We start from the raw sequence: 21258 nt of genomic DNA, 5'->3' as shown, positions 1-21258 counted from the left end.
TCTATCTATCTATCTATCTATCTATCTATCTATCTATCTATCTATCTATCTATCTATCTATCTATCTATCTATCTATCTATCTATCTATCTATCTATCTATCTATCTATCTATCTATCTATCCGCCTACGACATTTAGCTTTCTTGGCGGTTGTTTCGATCATGGGACCTACACCAACTTGAATTGGTATAACATCACTGTATGACAAGCATAAGTGACTAATCGTAACATAAAAATCATAACATGTATGTCATGAATGTCATGATTTACATATCATGGTCTTGCTGCTCTTACGGAGGTTTCGTTCACATGACATATTGAAAAACTGGGATGGTATGACCATGGCCTCCGAAATGGTGGGCACGCGGCGGGTTTAAGAACACCACGCGCTCGCCATCTCGGAGGCCATGCCCGGCCTCTACCACACCTCTACCTAAATGGCAGAGGACAGCACAGGGAAATGAAAGAAGCGGAATGCGTGGGTTCGCTCACTTCGAACGCGTCAGGCGGACTGATTATATGATGAGTGGGATGGCAACGCATCGTGCCGTTTACGGCCTGTGTCATGTATATCATTGATCTTGTACTTTTGATAGAGACAGCCGTTTGTAATTAATTACCTGCCTTGATAAAGCACCCCCCCCCCCCCCAAACAACGCCATTGAAGATGGCAAATGTGCCGACACTCGCCGACAGTCAAGCATCCGGTATACCGTATCCCACTTTAACCATCATCAGTCACTTACCGTTGTATGAATGGAAATCAAATTTTACAAAATTGTCACCTTGTGTGTATTTATTATAAACCTATACATGTAATGTAGTAATTCTTGCGTAAATTGAAATTATTTAATTAAAGACGATGGAAATAAATTAACCTTTCCGTTGGTGCGATCTGCATGGATTCACGACCTTCGGATTAAGCGTCCGACGCTCTACCGATCGGGTTACAAGGGAAGGCACTCTCTCGTCTACTTTGCTCCAAAACATACTAAACGATTTGGACGGGAAAGCGCTATCCATTGTAATTCTCGTTAATTTGTTTCAATTTTCGTAATAATTAGCAACAATTACCACTCTACAGGTAAAGATGACAGTTAATGTCCTTTATAATTTTCCTGGCTTGGTTGTCTTTGACAGACAAGGGAGCACCTCGATGAAGTTTCTCGTTTTATTTATTTATTTATTGCTGTAAGTTCTGCAAAGAGACCACTTTATCTCATATGCTTACGACTGTTAACATTTCAGCGCTTCTGCACTAGGCAGACGACTTATACGAAAGGTACACCAGGTAAACGGCATGAGGAGTTTGAGCTCTCATATTCTGAGATTTTCATTAGCAAAACTTTTGATTGTGTGCTGGTCGCTCTGCCATGAAGTGTATGATTGTGGGCAGTGTCTTCATCACGCGCTGGCACGTGAGCTTGCTGTTCGCCGCTGAAAACGACTCGCACACCATCGAGGCTGTTGCTTGGAAAAAAAAAAAACAACATGACTTGTAATCCCACGCTGGCTTGCGATTGATACATTACCAACAGATAAGCTTCACCCGTTACACGCTGGCCTTGCAGCGTGTAACGAATGGCCCAATATGGGCCCAATTCTGAACGTCCATTTTAACCGTATAATTCACATTGTACGAATCTGCCGAATGTCTCGGGCAGATATTTTCCCCTGTTTATGGAGCTGCTCCGAACCGCCAGTGCTAATGTTTTTCTTCAGATTATGCAGAGAGTCACCAGAAAACTATCATAATCGACCTTCGTCCTCTTCTGCTTCGCTTCCAGAACGCGTGCTCCGAATTGTCTTGGTGTGGGACGGTGATGAATGAGGGAACAAATGCAGACAAAGAAAGGGCTAGAAAGAAGGAGGAAGAGAGAATTCTTTGATGAAAAAAACATTTCTCGGCGAGGCGAGATTCGCAACCAGCGCACCCACAATCTGGAGGCGAGCGTCATAACCACTCGGCTATCCAGGCACGCTAACAAATGGTAGTATATTATATTATATTATATTATATTATATTGTATTATGGGAGGTGAGGAAGGGAGGTGTGAGGAGGAGGTGAATGATGAGGGCAAAATGAGTCGTAGCATTGAAAGAAAGAGGAAGCGAGAAAGAGACAGAGGAAGGAAGAGAAAAAAATACATGGAGATACAAAGAAAAAAATAGAAATACAAGCAAAAACGAAAAAATGTAGAAAAAAACCAGTGATTAGAGAAAAAGAAATAAATAAAGAAAGAATGAGAAAAAAAGAAACAAGTAAGGCCACCCAGCTCCGCAATTATTTCATGCTTGGCACTACTAGTGTGAAGCTTCATTAATTTTTCCTCTTTTTCTTCTCAAGAAAAAAAAGAATAACGCTGAGAACGACTTCCGCACTGTAAAGAGAAAGGAACCTGAGCAATTTAATGTTGTGTAAATGTCAGTGCATTACTTGTCGATGACTTGCTGTTCGCCGGAGCCGCCTGGAACTTTTATCGATTCGTGAGCTGCGTGCGTCTTCTAGCACGTTCTTGCTCAGTTTCGGCTGACGTTTTCGCTGAACACCGAAATCAAGCTTTCGTTGTCGTCATCCTTGTTGTGAGTGGAGGAGAAATATGCGTTTTTTTTTCGCATTCACAACGTCGCTTCGGTGCGCGCACTGCTGCAGTCACAACCGCTCTCTGCGCCTTTCGTGTTGACGCGGACTTGTGCGCCGTCACTCACCCGCCAACGTTCGTTTTCCGAACGTTCGCTTTACTAACGTGCGGTTTTCCAACATTCCGTTTTCGAAGAAACACGCGCGCAGCTCAGAAAGATGACATATTTTGGTGTGCCGTTCTTCTGCCGTGGTTTTTTAGATAGCCGTATGGCACAATGAGTCATGTATTGCATGCTCTCGCATGGATAATATTATTCTCTGACTGAAGTTCAATTGGACGGACCTCCTGGCAACCGATATGAATGCATTTTACGAGCGCGATTGTGATTGAATTCACAAACTTCTTGATTCACCAGCGCTCTTTCTTTCTCTGGCCTGCCACCAGAGGCGCGTTTCGCGTGCGATGCCGCGATGTGCACATTGAAATTGATTTGAAATATGTGCTACGTTAGATTATCCGTTGATATTTTGTGGATGATGCGCATGTGTCCACACAAAGCTATCCCACGAGTTATCTCGTCTCCAAAATTTTGTGTCAGTGCCTTTTTAAGGATTGACTAAAATTTTATGTCACGAACAACTCAAGCACAATTTCCGGAAACAGAGCACACATACACACACACAAACAGACACAATAAGACCAGACAGAGTCAATGGCTGACTACCAGTGAGGCGTTTATTTTCGAAGAATAGGAGAGAAAGGGGGTTATAAATACGCGCATGCCTTGTACACATTCTACAATAGTACACGTAGTCAACATTTTGCCAGCTAAACACTTCGCAACCAATCATACAGTGCATAGTTAGTAAAAGGCAGCTGGGTCACCTCTAATCGCTGACACGTTATACATGGCTACATGTTTGTTGTAAGCTCTTCCCTCTGTTGTAAGAGTGGAATAAATAAATAAATACAACTTTTTTTCTGCTTGAAGAATGACGCAAGCTAGAGAAGAACAGAATGAATGACATCCGCTGTCGTTTCTATGCCCCTGCTCTTGTTTTCAATGCAAACAAAATTATTAATGACGACGAGAAGTTCAGAAGCAAACAACGTCGAACTTGCAGAAGTTGAGTTTGAAGCAGAATTCATCTGATATTTCTAATGATACAAAGTTACAAATGGCAAATATAGTATTGAAAACATTCATTGTGCTCATGTACAGTCCTGATCAAAAGTTCCCAGGCCATGCTTCTCGAGAAATACTTGGGAAAGTGGCGTGGGAAGTTTTGACACCCTCCACCCCATTTCCTTGTATATCTGTGTCTAAAATGCTTTTTGTTTTGGTATCTTGTATCGTAACACGATACTCTTGCGAAATACAATCGACCAGCCCTGCAAGGAGGCTAGCAAGCTGACATCGAATAGACTAACGAAAATTGTCATCGAAGTAACTTGCCGACTCGAGTTCAATACGCGAAATCTTATTTACTTAGTAGCTAAATATAGGCCAAAGAACCAGCATAAATGAGCTTTATTTTTTGGGCCTCTGAAAAAAAAAAAAGAAGAGCCAGAGGGCAAAATGTAATAATAGCTGTATACGAGTTTTACGTTCCAAAAGCACGACATGATTATGGAGCATGCCCTAGTGGAAGGCTTGAGAAAGTTCGCCGATCTGGTGTTACTTAACAGGCACTCACATCGCATAGTGTAAAGTACTTTTGCATTTCACTTTCCTCGAAATGCGACCGCGCCCCGCCGCGGTGGTCTAGTGGCTAAGATACTCTCGGCTACTGACCCGCACTGCGCGGGATGAAATCCCGGCTGCGGCGGCTGCATTTCCGATGGAGGCGAAAATGCTGTATGCCCGCGTGCTCAGATTTGGGTGCACGCTAAAGAACCCCAGGTGGTCGAAATTTCCGGAGCCCTGCACTATACGGCGTCTCTCATAATCATATGGTGGTTTTGGGACGGTAAACCTCACATATCAATCAATCAATCAATCAATCAATCAATCAATCAATCAATCAATCAATCAATCAATCAATCAATCACGGTAACCACTGATCCACCATGGTGGACCCTACTGTTTCGAGGCTTTAATAGTTGCCGCATTGCTGATTGGTGAAAAAAATGCGACAAAAACTGTCGTATTTGCTATAAGGTGATGAAATACTGCGTAAGGCTTTTGTGTCGATACAGTGTGTTCGAGGCGTTCGGTACCCCGGGTTTACCGATACCTGACCGTGACCACCTTGTGAAATGTTTTTCTTGGAAGCGACGAACAAGGGTGACAACCGTCGAGGGGTAATCGTTATCTACTATAGTAACGCTGTTGCGGCACTGCACTTCGCTCTGCACTGCGCACGATATGCAGTATCGGCCAACTCTCGAGAAAACGGCGTTGCTCTTTGTGTTGGCTGCATTTGATAAAGATGAATACGACTGGAACGTACTTATTTCTTTTTTTTACCCACGGCGCCTCACAGTGCTTGTGTGTGTAGGAGGGGGGGGGGGGGGGGGAGCGTACACAAAATACATAATTACTACTTGATTAACTCTCAGAAAAAAACAACACGCAAACTATACACCACTATATATATAGTGGCTGTATAGCCCGTGTTCATATTGTGTTCTCGTGTTGTCATTATCTTGCTATAAGTTATTGCAATAGCTTGAGGTGCGTCAAAAGAATGACCTTTACATATCTATTCTGAGGAGGATTTAATGCCCTCTTGTGTTTGACATTAAACTGTGTACAGTCTCGGCGTTGGGCAAGTGACATGGATAAAGTGCAGCGGGAAGAAAGAAAGTTTGAAGTTAATCAATAGGCGTAAGGTAGCCGACATCAGAAGGTATAACATAGAAAGAATTGAACAGGCTGTAAAAAGCGCCAGAAGCCTAAAAGCTAATAGGCTAAAATAGGCTAAAATCGAATGTAGGCTAAACTAATAGGCTAAAATCGAATGTATGCATTGAGGAACAAGAGAGGCAGTGCCATAACCACTATGGATAGGATAGTCGAGGGTACGGAGGAGTTTAACAGAGAGCTGTACAGAAGCCAAAACAACCAGGATGATATCGTGAGAAAAAATAATAGTCCATAGGTATTCGACATGTTACCAGTAACGACAGGGGGAGTAAAGAAAGCCCTAGAAGAAATGCAATAGGGGCAAAACCACTAGTGAGGATAAGGTAACAACGGACCTCCTGTTTAAAAAATCAGCCACGTAATATACGAAGTGTCTCTTGACGGGAAAGGTACCTGAATCTTGGAAGATCGCCAGTTAATCTATAAGAAAGGAGATGTCAAGGACATCAAAAATTACAGGCCTATCAGATACTGTCCGTTATCTGCAATATATTCACAAAAATAATAACTAATAGAGTTTAGGTGACACTATAGTTCAATCAACCAAAGGACCAAGCAGAATTACGTACAGGCTACTCCATAATAGACCATATTCATACTGTCAATCAGGTAACAGAGAAATGCGCTGAATACAACCAACCCCTATACATAGCTTTCATAGATTACAAGAAAGCGTTTGACTCAGTCGACACATCAGCAGTAATGCAGGCACTACGGAATCAGGGAATCGAAGAGCCCTACATAAACATATACTGGAACAAATCTACAGAGTATCCACAGTCACCATAGTTCTCCATAAAGAAAGTAACAGAATCCCAACAAAGAAGGGCGTAAGGCAGGGAGACACGATCTCTTATCTTATGTGAGTCTTAAAGAGAAAAGAAGAGAAAAGTGTGTCCCGTAACTGTCTGCATCAGAGTGCGACACCTCAACATCAGCTCACGAGGGATGGTGGTAAGGATGGAATAAAATGATAGGATTGAAAGGTAAATAGATAGAGAGAGAGGAAGGAGAGAGCGAGGCGCCGGGACAGCGAACGACAGAAAACGACGCAAGTAGAGAGGAGATAGGAAACATGGACACGGTCGCAGGAGTCCGAGGACGGGGCACCACTCGGTGAGAGCTCTTGTCGGCGTCAGTAGATGGCGTAGGGCGAGCCCAGTCGACCAGAGCAGTGCTGTTGTCGGATAGAGAGGGGGCACAACCGGTCGGCACGAAATCAAGCGAGCGAGCTCCCCAATGCTATTTATCGCATGTTTACAGGGTTTACAGGAGGTTTTCAAGACCCTATAGATTGTGAAGAGTAAGGAATAAGAGTTAATGGAGAGTTTCTTATTAACCTGCGATTCGCTGATGACATTGCCTTGATGAGTAACGAAGGGGACGAATTACAGCTCATGATTACTGAACTGAACACCTAAAAAAGAAAAGTACGTGTGAAAATTAATATGCACAAAACTAAAGTAATGTGCAACAGTCTCGGCAGAAAACAGCACTTTGCGATAGGTGGAGGGATGCTAAAAGTTATAAAGGAATTAGTCTACTTAGTAACCGCGGAGCCGAACCATGAGAGTGAAATAACCAAAAGAATAAGAATAGGGTAGATCACATTCGGCAAACATTCTCGAGTCATGAATGGTAATCTGCCACCAACCCTCAAGAAGAAGGTATAAAACAGCTGCATCTTGTCAGTATATACTACCAGTTTTCGCGCTCACTTTAATTCAAGTGGCAGCTTAGTTCAATAACCCACACGTCATTAAGGTAATCTGAGTGGCAATTTTAATCTATGTGCCAAACATTAATTCAAGCGCCAACATATTTAATCCAAGCGCCAACTCAGTTAATCCAAGTGTCACCATGTTTAATCCAATAGCCAACGGCTTTAACTCAGGTGCCAGTCAGTTCATTCCATGCCCCAGAAACACAAGGTTTTCCACTTTATACAGTCGAAATGTCGGAACAATGTAAAGATGAAGTGACAAGAAGAACTTTCCGCTCGCCTATATACATGCTATAGCACTTATGAAATGAGGTGCAGTGCTATTTCCCTATAACGTTTAGCGTAATAGCTTCAAATTAAAAAAAAACATTGCGGTTATATTTGCATTTATGGGTACTAAATGCATTTGCTCATAGAGTCCATGTTAGCCTATGATTTATCGCTACTGCATTATTCCGTGTGACCATCTACACCATCGCATATGCAGAGACTCATGTCGTCTCCTCGGCAGACAGAATTTGGCTGCTTATTCGCTGAGGCGTTCGTAGTCGTCTGCTCCCCCAGTGAGAATGATGGTGACCGAGAGATGATATTCATCCATTCTTGAAATAAAAAATAACCATTAAAAACAACTAAGCTTGCATTTAGATGGGTTCACGTGGAATTAAGTTTTTTTTTAATGAGAACATCAAAGGAGATACTCCTGTTTTTATGTAACAGACTGCGCTAGTGTTGCTGAATAGTGTTAATTTGCTTTAAACACGCGTGTTTCAACCAATACACATAATGTTGTTGGAATAAAAAGAATACAGTTAATATTATTGTAAATTATAACTTCCGTTTTCCACATCAGGATCACGAGTTTTTATGTCTTATGTGCACTGCAGGATGAAAACTTCTTCGAATGGTCTTTAATTCACTCTGCCCTCTGAGGACCTCCTAATTTCCTGATTAAATGTAACTGTTTTTGACCCATCGCTGCCCACGGTCAGGTTTTCCATATCCTGGTATGCATTCCAGGCACTCCAATAATCATAGTCCGTCCTTCGCATTAGATGACCTGTGCCGGTCATGTAATGCTGTAGAAATCTAATTATAACCTTTAGTGATGAACACAAAATATACGTTAACATGTTTTCACCGGTGCCAAGCACTCATCTTACAAACCTGTACATAGCAAAGTACAAACACGGCTCAAGCTAACAATAGAAGTATTTTTTTTTTCACAAATACCAGCGGCAAGTACAAATAATAATCATTTGTTCTATACTTTGCGACTATTATATTGTATATTGTAGGAACTGCATTTCAATTTTACTACCGTTTTCACGCCCCGCAGTCTGCTTATTGTGCCCGAATTCATGAATTAAACTGACTGACAACTGAATTAAAGCCGTTGACAACTGGAGTTAACATGGTGGCACTTGTATTAAACTCATTGGCACGTGGCCTAATTTCATTTATTTCATTTCATTTATTTACTCTCAAGGCACTGGGCATTACAGAGAGGAGTGGGACAACAAATATCATTAAGAAGTAAAACAAAACAGCAGCATTAATGTCATTTGATTGTCTGCGCTTGTCCTTGTCTTTTTCCCGTCCGTGTTTTCTACCGCGCAGTATATACTTCGATCATGTATCCCCAACTGGCCCAATGAACCACTTTGATATGCATGCACATCTAGCAATATCGCAAACAACCTATTTGCGTGGTACAAACTCTTCTTGGGATTTTGGGGCTTCATGTGACCAGATCACGCCGAGGCCAATGCTGTATTGAAATTAACGCTGAAGTTCGGGCTAGTTTGTTTTGACTGGAATACATATTGCTAGCGGAACTGAAACACGGACAAAAAAAAAAAAATGTTCGCAGGACCTCTAGCGGTCGTTCTGTGCATAGGGTGGAGGAAGCGGGTGGGGGGGGGGGGGGCTAGTCATTTAAGAGAGGGGGGCGCAAAGTTAGCTCCACACATTGACATATTAGGGGGGCAGGGAGCGCTGCAACGAACCACCTCCTCATTCCCCCGAAGGAGAACACTGCGCATGCCTATGGTCCAGTGTGCACCTTTGTCTTTGTTTTGGTTCGGCTAGTAATACGTATTCAAGGTGTATTTACACTCTGCCGCAAATTTTTATGCAGGTACTGCGTGCCAGTGTCACATTTTGGCACAGGCAAATAAATTTCTTTTTTTTTTTGTCGGCCTGTTTGTGATAGTTGAGAAAAACATCTATTTGTCTCTCCCTACAGTGAGATTGCACAACCTCGGATGGCTGGCGTTGAACAGAATGATCATCCATTCGATTCCGTTTCCGTTTGAGAGATTTGTTCGCACGCTCTTTGACATCACGTATAGAAATTTATCTGGCACACATTTCCAGAGACGTTTCGCTCAGCTGTATACGCACTCCCCAGACGCATTTTTCGGGGAGCATTGTCATACACGTAAGACAACTTGTTCTTCAAGGGCAGTGCTATTGGGTTCCTATCAATGTTTAACATCTGTTCCATGCCGTAAGCTTTATAGTTGTATGGCGTCTTACTTTTCGAGCCAAGATGCGCACCTGCGTCTGCATTTCTCATCATTGCTTTCCGCAGTGGCAATCCGTGATCTGGTCTGCGACGACCCGAGGTTCGCCGGCTGGACAGGACGCGTTGCCGGTCGCCCTGTATCGCACTGACTCGCAAGGTGCGCGCTGTACCTGGCCGGAGAAGGCGTTTCTCGGGCAAGGCACGTGACGCGTTTCTGGGACACGGAGGAGGGGCCTTTGTCTACGTCGTGGGCGGGCGGCCGTCTCAATTGCGGGCACCTCCTGGCGGCCGCCGGAGTGACGCCGCGAGCCCTTATCGACGTCGATAGCGACGCGACCCGCCCGCGATAAGCGCATTTCGGCGGCCGACGCGTGCCGGAGCCGCGTCGGCTGGAGCCACTTTGCTTGTTTTTGCTGCCGTTTGTGGCAGTCGGGGGGGATGCGGCCAATGAGCGGTCGTGGCCCGCCGCCGCCACCTGGGTGCCTGCAGCGTCCTCTGATATGCCGCTCGCCGAAGGCCCATGTTTTGTCTCGTAACGAGCACAGGACGCCTCGAGCGACGACTGATACATGGGCCTGACGGGTGTAGAGCACTGCTCGTTAGGCGCCCCGGCGCTGTACGAGAGCCGAGATAAATCAGCGCTACCTTTTATTCTTTCGCGCGCGCTCGCGCTTATTTCGACCGACGCTCGTATCCGCGTGCCCCGGCGCTTTTGATGCTCCCCCTCCTCCCTCTGCGTATACAGCGCCCGCCTGTGCCCCTCGCAAAAGCAGCTCCATCATCTGCGCCTCGCGCAGTTTCGTTTTGCTATTTTTGCTACGGCAACAAAGCCAGTCGCTGGCTCCAGTAGAACACAATGTCTGACGGTAAAAGCTCCGCTCTATACTCGCACTTAAGAAGTCTGAGCACTGTCACACATTCCTTAAGCTTTATTTCTCACACCTGCTTTCCTTGGGCGACACATCGCTCGGAAGCGAGTTTACGATGTCGCCCTGTGTACACACACACACACACACACACACACACACACACACACACACACACACACATATATATATATATATATATATATATATATATATATATATATATATATATATATATATATATATATATATATATATGATTAAGCTAGTTGTTTAGTGTTACCAGATTAAATGCTAGAATATTATGTTAAATGAAAATGAACATGAACAAATAAAATGCAATTAACTTCCCCTTCAAAGGGGCCCTGCAACACTTTTTGAGCATGGTCAGAAAACGCTGCCTTTCGGTAGTAGAGGCTCCCGACAACACGCGAGCCAAATAATTTGCGCACCACGAGGCCTGGAATTCACAATAAATGATCAAAGTCAGCTAAAAAATTTTTTCTCATATCTCGACAATTCACGCAATATGCCCAAAAATCACACGTAGTAAGCCCATCTATCAGCCATTGGCTGATTTGAACATAGCACGCTCGCTCGTTACAGAGATCGCCGCGGGAGGCCGCGACTTGTCCACGAGTGCGCGCGCGATCACACCGAGAAAGAGGCGCATCGGAATAAAAAAAAAAAGAAAAAAAAGTGTTCAAGGTCACGAGGCGCGTGGGACGTTTTTCTGTGGCCCTGCCATATCCCTGCTTAGCTTCCAGCGCTTTCGTCAGGACGAAAGGAGAGAGAATGCAATTGCAGCATGCGACAAACAATTGTAACTCCCCTCGCACTGGACGGATTCTTAAAATTTTTGTGGCGTTGAATTCGTGAGTCAATAAGCTTTTCCAGTGAATTAATTCTGTGGTTACATGAAAAAGCGTTTCAGGGTCCCTTTAAAGGGGAATACTTCAGCAAAACTGGGCTGTCATCGCACATAGAAAGTCGTTTTGACCGATTTACAAGCCTAATGGAGTGAATACTTATGTTTTCCTTTCAAAAAGAATGCAGCAATATTGGGCTGTTAAAACATATACCAATTCCTTTTGATCGATCGTACAACTTCTTCTTCCCCCGTTGATGTCGGGGACTTGTGATTCAAACAGTATAAGGATTGCGTTATCCTGGCCTCGGTATTTTTTCATGTTTAAATAAGACAATATGAGGTAAAAGAATCCGGATTTCAGCACGAGGCAGTTCTCACTGTCGTCTTCTTTTGTGCACATAGGTTAACATAGCTGAATGATGAGAATAGCATTGACGGTATTCGTTTGGGCAACATCAAAATGATAAAGCGTGATTCCTCAAGTGTCATTTGGAAACGTGTGTGCGCGTCCTTGACAGCACAATGTCGTATTTTATATAAAAAAAATCACAGCATATCCACGGACTGAATGATGATGAATGAGACGAAGCATCCATCCGTCCGTTCGTGTATCCGTTCAAACGTGGGTTGATCTGTCCGTCAATGTGTCTATGTCTCTGTATGTTCGTTTATCTAGTGAACACTCCAAGTACCACCATCTCGCATCTTTTCATCATATATTGATTCTATACAAGTACCACCATCTAGCGGACATTCCAAGAACTAAACGAAAGATGGCTACCTACTACATACATGAAGGACGCACGACCCACGCCTTAAAGAGCTTCACCCCTAAAAGTCTATACTCGGGTATGTGCCACCGGTGGTCACAAACGATAACGAAAGACGAACGGGTGACGTCACAAGGAGCTTCGCTCTTCAAAAAAAAAAGAAAAAAAGAAAAGGAAGAGTTAATGTCCCTCGCCACAAATGTTTTACCCGTGTTTGAAGTAAACGGTCGAAGCATCCTCTGCCCATGACATTAGTAAGGCCGCGAAACTCGACTAAATCCCTAATGAGCGAGTCTTTGCACAGCTTGTACCCCACCGCAAGCTTTGTAGAGCTGCGCGAAAGCTCTGTGATTATTCTTTACTGTTCCAGATGTATTGCCACAGGGACTTGAGCTATAGTGGGTGAAAGTTTTTCTTCGCCATATGACAAGAGATGAGCAGACGAAATTACCAAGCTGTGGTCATTTATGACGGCAACGTAACAGAAAAGATGAGCGGAAATCAACCCCACTTTAGAATTAATCTACTATTACAATCAAGGAAAGTGACGCACAATGTATTTATGTTTGTTTACACACAGGACGTAACAAAAAAAAAGCCCATCAAACTTTTTTTTTGCACTTAACATGGATTTGCACTCCCCGTGATCGGTACACTGTCCACTTTTCATCAAGAGACGTTGTCATTTGATGGCGCCATCATGTAACGTCAAGTTAAGTGACGTTATGATAACGTCATAAATTTCTTGATCTGTGACGTCATAATCACACGCGCACACGCACGCGCACACGCACACGCACACGCACACGCACACGCACGCACACACACACACACACACACACACACACACACACACACACACACACACGTATTTCTGCACACGTAGTTGCCATGACCAGCTGAGGGGCTGAAGCCGCCGACAAGGTATTCTACGTCATCTGGTAGCAGTTTACGCTGAATGTAGTACGATAGCAGGCGTGCTTTACATGTAGCGGCTGGGATCAATGAAACCGTGGTGGCACACGGGTTAGAAGAAACATTTATACCCCGGTCACACAGGGCAACTTCAGTGCACTTTGAGCGAGTGCACTTACGCGCACAAAGTGTCATTTCGGTGGTTTGCTGCTACACGAGAAAGCAAGTTTACTTTGAAATGATGGCAGTGGCGATTGGCGAATTTGAAGTGTAACATATATTTGTTATTTTTGCGCCCGAGTCTCATCGTCGGACCACGTTGTCATCGTAGAAGTAGCAGCAGTGGCACACCGCCGCCACAAATGTCTAGATAACGACTAGATAAACGACTAGATAATGTCTAGATAAACAACGCGACGGACGCAGCCATCGCACGGCATGTATAGGGTGCCTCGATGCGCGCGCCCCCACCCAGCGGAGGAGCGGGCATCGAGGCACTGTAACGGCATGTGCGTCCAGATCCCCCTATAACGGATGTGGCAGCAAACTGTCCGAAGGTGACAGTTGCAAGTTTTTTTGTTTTATTATGACTTGTTTAAATACATAGCAGTATTCCTTATAACGAGCACAATGGTTTAAATACAGTATGAACGCCGCTTTAGACAACAGCGTATTTCTGTGCAAGACACTTGTACCGAGGCTATACACACTTCGTCGCAGCGATGTGAAGTTAGAGAACACACTTGCCGGCAAGTGCATTTTGATGGAGTGACACTAAACTTTCTAGTGTGACATAATGAAAAGAACACTCGAGGCAAAGTGTACTCGCTTGTCACGTGTGACGGGCTTTAGCGGAAAGCCCGACACACTTAGCGGCGCGTCTATATCCCATGTACGTCATCGTCTTCACGACTTTTACATCGATCATGCAATACATACGCCCTCTTGTCCACCATGATAATCTTATAGTAACGTCATCACGTTATGGGGATTTTATGCCTCATACGTGTTGACGCCGCCGACGCAGGACACCGACTCTAATGGTCAATTTCACGTTTGTTGAGGCATCTAAGACATTCATCTTAGAAAAAAAAATGGCCCCGTATCTGCATGTTATACTGCAAATATCGCCGAAAGACGATAGTCTTGCGTCTGGAGAGAGTGAACAAAATTTTTATTTGATGTTCTGCGCGAAAAAATCGGTGAAAGGTATTCTGGAGGCGCTGCGTCAGAGAGCCTCGAGCGTGCAGCGGAGGCGAACGAGCGCATCAAGTCACGTCACACGTGAGGCATGGGCGCTATCTGGCAGTTATCTTGGAAAACGAAGTGCGCGCAGCGTGCGCACCCGTCTCGGAGGTGATAAAGTGTAGAACGCAAGGCGACGGGTAGGTGCCACCACCGCGCCGTCTTAGCAAAGCGTTGGAAACACTCGCATTTTCATGCAAGCGTTGCATCGTCAGCGCAGCGTGATAAGCGCTACGGTCCTTAGAATTATGTATGCCTTTTCTAGTAAAAAGGCACGCATACAGACTATTGACGTGTTGTTATAGTGCCTCAGATGTGCGCAATAATTGCTCTTTAATTGACAATCGCTCAAGTATGAACGCGGATTTTTGAGCAATATTGGTGGGCGCTGCGGATGCCGGGGTCGGTGGTTTGGGTTATAAGTGGTTATAAGATGGAAAAGAGAAAAGTTAGCCTCGTAACTGTCTGCATCAGGGTGTGACACCTCAACAGTAGCTCACAAGGGATGGGGTGAGGAGGGATTAAAAGGATAGGATTAAAGGTATATATATATATATATATATATATATATATATATATATATATATATATATATATATATATATATATATATATATATATATATATATATATAGAGAGAGAGAGAGAGAGAGAGAGAGAGAGAGATGCGCTGGGACAGCGAGCGAGGACATATGAGGGGATAGGAGAGATAGGAAAGACGGAAACACGGTCACAGGAGTCCGAGCACGGGGCACCACTTGCGAGAGCTCTTGTCGGCGTCAGTAGATGGCGTATAGGGCAAGTCCAGTAGGTCAGAGCTACGCTGTCGTCGGAGATCGGCGTCAGGAGATGACGTAGTGCGAGCCCAGTCGGCCAGAGCTACGCTGACGTCGGAGATCGCGAGGGCACAACCGGTCGGCATGGAATCCAGCGAGCGAGTCGGCGGTTTTGGTTATCGTTAGGTGCCGTTTAAACTTTGAGGTATCTTTAAGGGTGGACAGACATACAAATGGACAGACAGACCAAAATTTTTCCGTCGAAAGCCCCCAAGAAGAACTGCCGTCCTTAAAAATAAATGCACGTGAAAGACCGTGACTCTCTTATTCCTTTGAAAGCATGGTGCCGTTGGGAACGCACTTAGTGCAGGAGGCGTCAGAGCTCTCGTCTTCCTTGGCGAACGTACACCGCGGCCACCGTGCACCTTGTTTGGCGGCGCGAGAGCGTGCACCTAAGCTCAGTGGCCCCCGGTGCGCGCAGGATGTTCGCTTGTTTCCGCCAGTCCGGCAAGCACCTGCGTCACGCCATCGGCCCATCCCGCTTTCCACGCTTGAAACTTTGTGTTTCGTGACATTACGCCAATTGCTCCGGAACAAACCGGCAGAATGGAATGAGCGTGCGGTGCACCGCATGGCTGCCGCTCGCGGGCGTGTGCGCCGGAAGGAATCGCGACGCTGTGAGATGTGCGTGTGCTGCTACTCCCTTGGGCAGTGTTACACTCCGTGTGTGCGGAATTATTTCTCTATTTCCTGCCCAGGTACAGAAGGTAAACGGATTAATTGTATTGGGTTAATGTGCGCCTCGAAATGAAAAGACAGACAGACAGACAGACAGACAGACAGACAGACAGACAGACAGACAGACAGACAGACAGACAGACGGACGGACGGACGGACGGACGGACGGACGGACGGACGGACGAACGGAGGGACGGACGGATGGATGGATGGATGGATGGACGGATGGACGGACCGACGGACAGACGGATAGATGGATAGATGGATAGATAGATAGGACTGTGGTAAGCTGTACGTTCACACTGCCTTATTGGCTGCATACAATCAAGGAAGCCACACAATTTGTCGGGCGATGCTCCATTTATACCAGAATGTCCCAATGTAACGCTGCCGCATGTGACCTGGTGTCATGTTCTATAACCAACTTTTTTCGGCAGATATGTTTTTTTGCTCGACTCAGTTATGCCACGACGTCGTTGCTGCCGCCAAGAGATGGCGCCCCGTACAGATGCCCCCAAATCCACGGAATGAGGTAACCAAGATCAGTCCATATAAACGTTGCCTACCTATAGATGTTTTCACCGTAGAGGAGGATCCCCTCCTTTCTGGGCTGTTGCACAGGGGTATAAAAGCTGACGCCACCGCTTCGGCCCTGCATTTTTGGGGGGTCACGCATGTTAACAACAGCCCAAAGGGGCTTGTGGCGGCACCCAGGCAGCCTTCAGTTAGGTCTATACGCAGTCGGCTCTACCATTTCAGTATTTCCTCAACCCAGTGTTTAGAAGTTGGTCTGGACCACAGTTGGACCCGGCTGTTCATTCGCGTTTGGGCGCGCGACCTTGCTAGCGGCTCGCGGCGAAAACGACTCGCATATCCATCAGAACTGTTTACTGCTTGTGAAAAATCCAGCAGATAATAAATCGCGAGTGTGGGTGTGGACTGTACATGACTGTTTTCTTGCGAGCATTTACTTCGAGGCCTCCGTGGTGTTTTGTCTAGCGGTTATGGTACTCCGCTGCTGACCCGAAAGTCACCGGATCGAATCCCGGTAGTGGAACGCGCATTTTCCTTAGAGGCGAACACTCTCGATGCACGTGCACTTACTTAGATTAGGCGCACATTAAAGAACCCCGAGTCGTTGAAACTTCCGTAGCCCGCCACTATACGGTGTCCCACGTAATATTATCGTGGCTTTAATTTGGAACGTAAAATCTCAACCATAAAAAGGTCAAAGCGTTTATCTTTCGTACAGCTACACATGAACGAGTGTAAATTGCGGAAGAACGAATCATATGCTGTGTCGAAAATGCCGCCGTCATGGCAGTTGCTGCCACGGTCTTCTTGCCATATCCGGAAACCAGTGCTATGGCCAGGCAACGCTATAAGAGCAGTTTGAGCACACGATTGATACATATCGTCGAGGCACCAATATATATATATATATATATATATATATATATATATATATATATATATATATATATATATATATATATATATATATATATATATATATATATACACGCATGCCTGTATGAATGTTGTTTTAGCCTGATGAGTCTATAGCATATGCTGACCATGCGTGTCACGTTCATTTACCAGCGCATGCTTCTGCTTTTCAGTGAAGGTTTTCGCGTACACCGACCAATTTTATCATTTCACCAGTGCGAGATTGTGCAAATTGCCAATCACGGATGGCTATTATAGAAAAGAGAAGTTGCACACACGGTGATTTATTTTTAAAAAAATGTGTAGAAGGACACATGAATTATTGACAAGTTTAATCTGCTAGATGGCGATGAATAACATTGTCACGGTGATAAGAGATGCCAGCGCATCAAGTTTCAGACATTGTGTTTGAAGACTGGCCGGGAAGCCGGCTGTCAGCGTATAAAAAATTAGAAAAAAGATGCACGCGTGGCTAGCACGCTACAAGCATCGTAAAGTCATTGTTCCTGCTTAGAAATGATGCCGAAAGTCTTTTGCAGCGTTCTTGATTGATATGTGGGATTTTAACGTCCCAAAACTACCATATTTTATGAGAGATGCCGTAGTGGAGGGCTCCGGAAATTTCGACCACCTGGGGTTCTTTAACGTGCACCCAAATCTGAACACACGGGCCTACAGAATTTTCGCCGCCATCGAAAATGCAGCAGCCGCTGCCGGAATTCGATCCCGTGACCTGTGGGTCAGCAGCCGAGTACCTTAGCCACTATAGACCACCGTGGTGGGGCTAGCATTTATTAAAATCTCAACTTACCTGACACACGAACTGTAAACATCAAATTCACTTGCACATTTCACATTTTGTTTATATTCTTTTTTATTATTTCTTTCTTCCCTATTTCCTGAAATCTTTCAGTCCCCTTGCCCATCCTTATAAAAAGCATGCTAGTTATATACATTCACCGGGATGTATCTGTTTTTTTAATAGTCTCTCTCTCTCTCTCTCTGTCAAATACACGACGTGAGAAATCCTACAATCTAATATTAGTCATTATCTTCCTATCTTCTGGTTCGCATCCTGTAGCGTCAGAATGGCCTTCTCAAACGAAACAGCCGAGTGTTATATACGCATTAGGATCATATTATTATTGTCGAGTCAGTATGAAAAACGTGCGCACAGACTTGGGCTTCATGCGTATAGTAGGTACGAGCAGATAACAGCCCAATTTACTACATACAAAAACAAATATGCCATTTCGTCCAATGTTCGAAACTTTAGAAGTACTCTAGAGAACTTAAGGCGTGAAAATACACAAATACACAAGTAAACGGGCGACAAAGAAGTGGAGCTCTACATAATATTTTTTGTCATTGCTACCACACTACTATTATATACGCTTTTGTTTTACCGCAAGAACTTTTACCGTGCCTTTGTTGCATTCATCTGCGATAAGTTTTAGGTGCGAAACCAAGTTAGTCCGATGTTGGCCTTCTGCAGTGCCTTTCCGTAGCAGGACACAGCGACCTACAGCCACCGCCGATGATCATCTCTGAACGTTGTAGACAGGAGTGTCGCAGAGAATAGGTAGTAATGCCTCCTCGATGCCATATATTCGCCACAGACAGTTGTCAGCCATTCCAAATTTCCAAAAACAACAGATTAACAGGCAGTTATAGACTGAGAGAGATGTCTACAGACTGGGTATTTAGGCATTAGAAAGGCCTGTTTTAGGCGCCAGTAGTACGGTAGTGCGAGTGTCAAACCAAAACGAACACGTGAAAGGAGGCAGAGACAGAAAAAAAAATACAAAAAAATAAAATCAAACTGACAAAAAGAAAGTGGAAGACAACAATAGAAAGAAATAATGAGAATAATGATATGAAAAAATAAAAAGCTACAGATAAACATGTACAGATAGAGAAAAAAACAAGCAAAGAAAGAGGTGGTAATAAATACATCGAGAGAGAGAAAGAAAGGAAACAAAAAGAAATATATAGAAAGAGCGAGAAAGACAAAGAAATAGATAGTGAAAAAGAAAGAAAAAGAAAAACAGATACGAAAAAGAGATACAAGAAACAGAGCAAAAGAAAAAATGAGAAGATGGAAGAGAAAAAAAAAATAAAGACAAATAAGGAAGGTGACCCAGCTTCACTCTTCCTTCAGGCTTGGAATTCCAAGTGTGAAGCTGCCATATATATATTTTTTACCTACTCTTAGCACCCTTTTTTCCTATAACGGCTCTCCACTGTTTCACATTCGCCAACCGTTCGCGCCATGCCAGCACGGCGGCTTATGGTGACCAGAGCGTCTCACCTCATCGCTGCCGATGGTTGTTTGACGAAAGTTCGTTGGAGTAAGTTCAACTCCATAGATTTGCGAGCATTTCATATGTGGCCTCATAACATAAACAATGGCCTCAAACTAACCACTATAGTGAACTAGAAGTACTAACCACATAAGCGAAATTTCAGGTTAATCATGTTGATAAGGGCACCGAATTTGAAAATAGGCTTTTATGGGCACCTATAAGTATTTAGACATAAACGTCAAAAATAGCATGCATGATAGGCACTATAAGAACACTATAAAAAAGCCTTCTTAACATCCATTTCGTGCTCATATATTAAGATGGCGCCATAGGAACGCTTTGAACGAAATAGGCAGTTGCCTAAAATCCGGTTCCTACACTGACATCATTTACCGCACAAAACTGACTGTTCCTGACGTCGTGTGCGTGTTCCATCTCTCTGTCTCTATTTCTTTACGCCCTTAACTTTCAAACTCACCCATGCCTTATCTGAAACCAGTGTGGTAGGGCACCACATCGGTTTTTTATAACGCCGGTTTTTATAAACTGGTTCATAAACACAAACCGGTTTTTATAAACTGAGACACTGGAACTCAAGGTGTCCCAGCAGCTGCATTGTATCGCCTGCTGAGCTATATAAGTAGTGCTTCCAGCCACGATACACCCTGTCTCATCTGACGGTACTATCAAATCAAATCACATCAAAGTTTTATTTTGCATAGTGTGGTTACAGCGTAAAGGATATACAGAAGAGGGTTCCAAGGTCAGGGGACCGTATTTGTGGGCTGATATGTCTGTGCTGCAGGCCTAAGGATAAAGATAATCTATGCACATATATTTTAAATGCGATGCATTTCTTTTCGTATACTGCAAGCATTCCTGGCATCTATCTATCTATCTATCTATCTATCTATCTATCTATCTATCTATCTATCTATCTATCTATCTATCTATCTATCTATCTATCTATCTATCTATCTATCTATCTATCTATCTATCTATCTATCTATCTATCTATCTATCTATCTATCTATCTATCTATCTATCTATCTATCCGTCCGTCCGTCCGTCCGTCCGTCCGTCTGTCTGTCTGTCTGTCTGTCTGTCTGTCTGTCTGTCTGTCTGTCCGTCCGTTTACGTCTGGGTGCTCTCGTGATCACCCCCTTAACGAACCAAATTGGTATGGGAGGAGGTAAGATAGTTTGACGAATATGGCGCACTGGTTAAGACATGCATAATCTCACAATCCCGTCCCGTACGTCGTCAAACACTTCCTCCAGACAGTGACACATACCCGCGGGTTGGTATGTGCCACAGGTATGCGGGTATGTGCCACAGGTGATTGACACTTAGAGTCTGCCCAAGAACGGCGAGAACACACGTGGCTAATTTTAACACGTGTGTGATAAGAAAGAAGAAGATGACATCGGAAATGTTGACTCGACGAATGCATAGAATAAATGTCATGGTCCGCAGGAACTGCACCCGAGCACACTGCGGGGCAATCAATCATTTTACCAACGAGCCACGCCAGGTCTTGGAACTACTTTTCAGATAGACTGTAATGTTCGTGAAACTTCAACGCTGGTTGCTGTGCTGGCTATCCAATTTTATA

At 44.3% G+C, this 21258-nt stretch overlaps 1 protein-coding gene across 2 annotated transcripts in view; it reads right to left on the bottom strand.

Moving 5' to 3' along the window:
• Positions 1-21258, bottom strand: part of LOC119176865 (uncharacterized) — a 118750-nt gene that overhangs the window by 66003 nt on the left and 31489 nt on the right. The window contains exon 1 of one of the 2 annotated variants that reach the window (XM_075877812.1): positions 9719-9861. The exons of the other annotated variant lie outside the window; for it this stretch is intronic. Within the exon in view, the coding sequence (XP_075733927.1) occupies positions 9719-9761 (43 nt within the window). The 5' untranslated portion in view covers positions 9762-9861. Of the gene's footprint in view, positions 1-9718; positions 9862-21258 lie in introns of those variants that run through there. 2 annotated transcript variants of the gene reach the window in all.

Source organism: Rhipicephalus microplus, chromosome X (assembly GCF_043290135.1).
Source record: "Rhipicephalus microplus isolate Deutch F79 chromosome X, USDA_Rmic, whole genome shotgun sequence".
Classification (NCBI taxonomy): Eukaryota; Metazoa; Arthropoda; class Arachnida; order Ixodida; family Ixodidae; genus Rhipicephalus; species Rhipicephalus microplus.
Note: the sequence above shows the minus strand (reverse complement) of the source record. Positions and strands in the feature narration are given on the sequence as shown.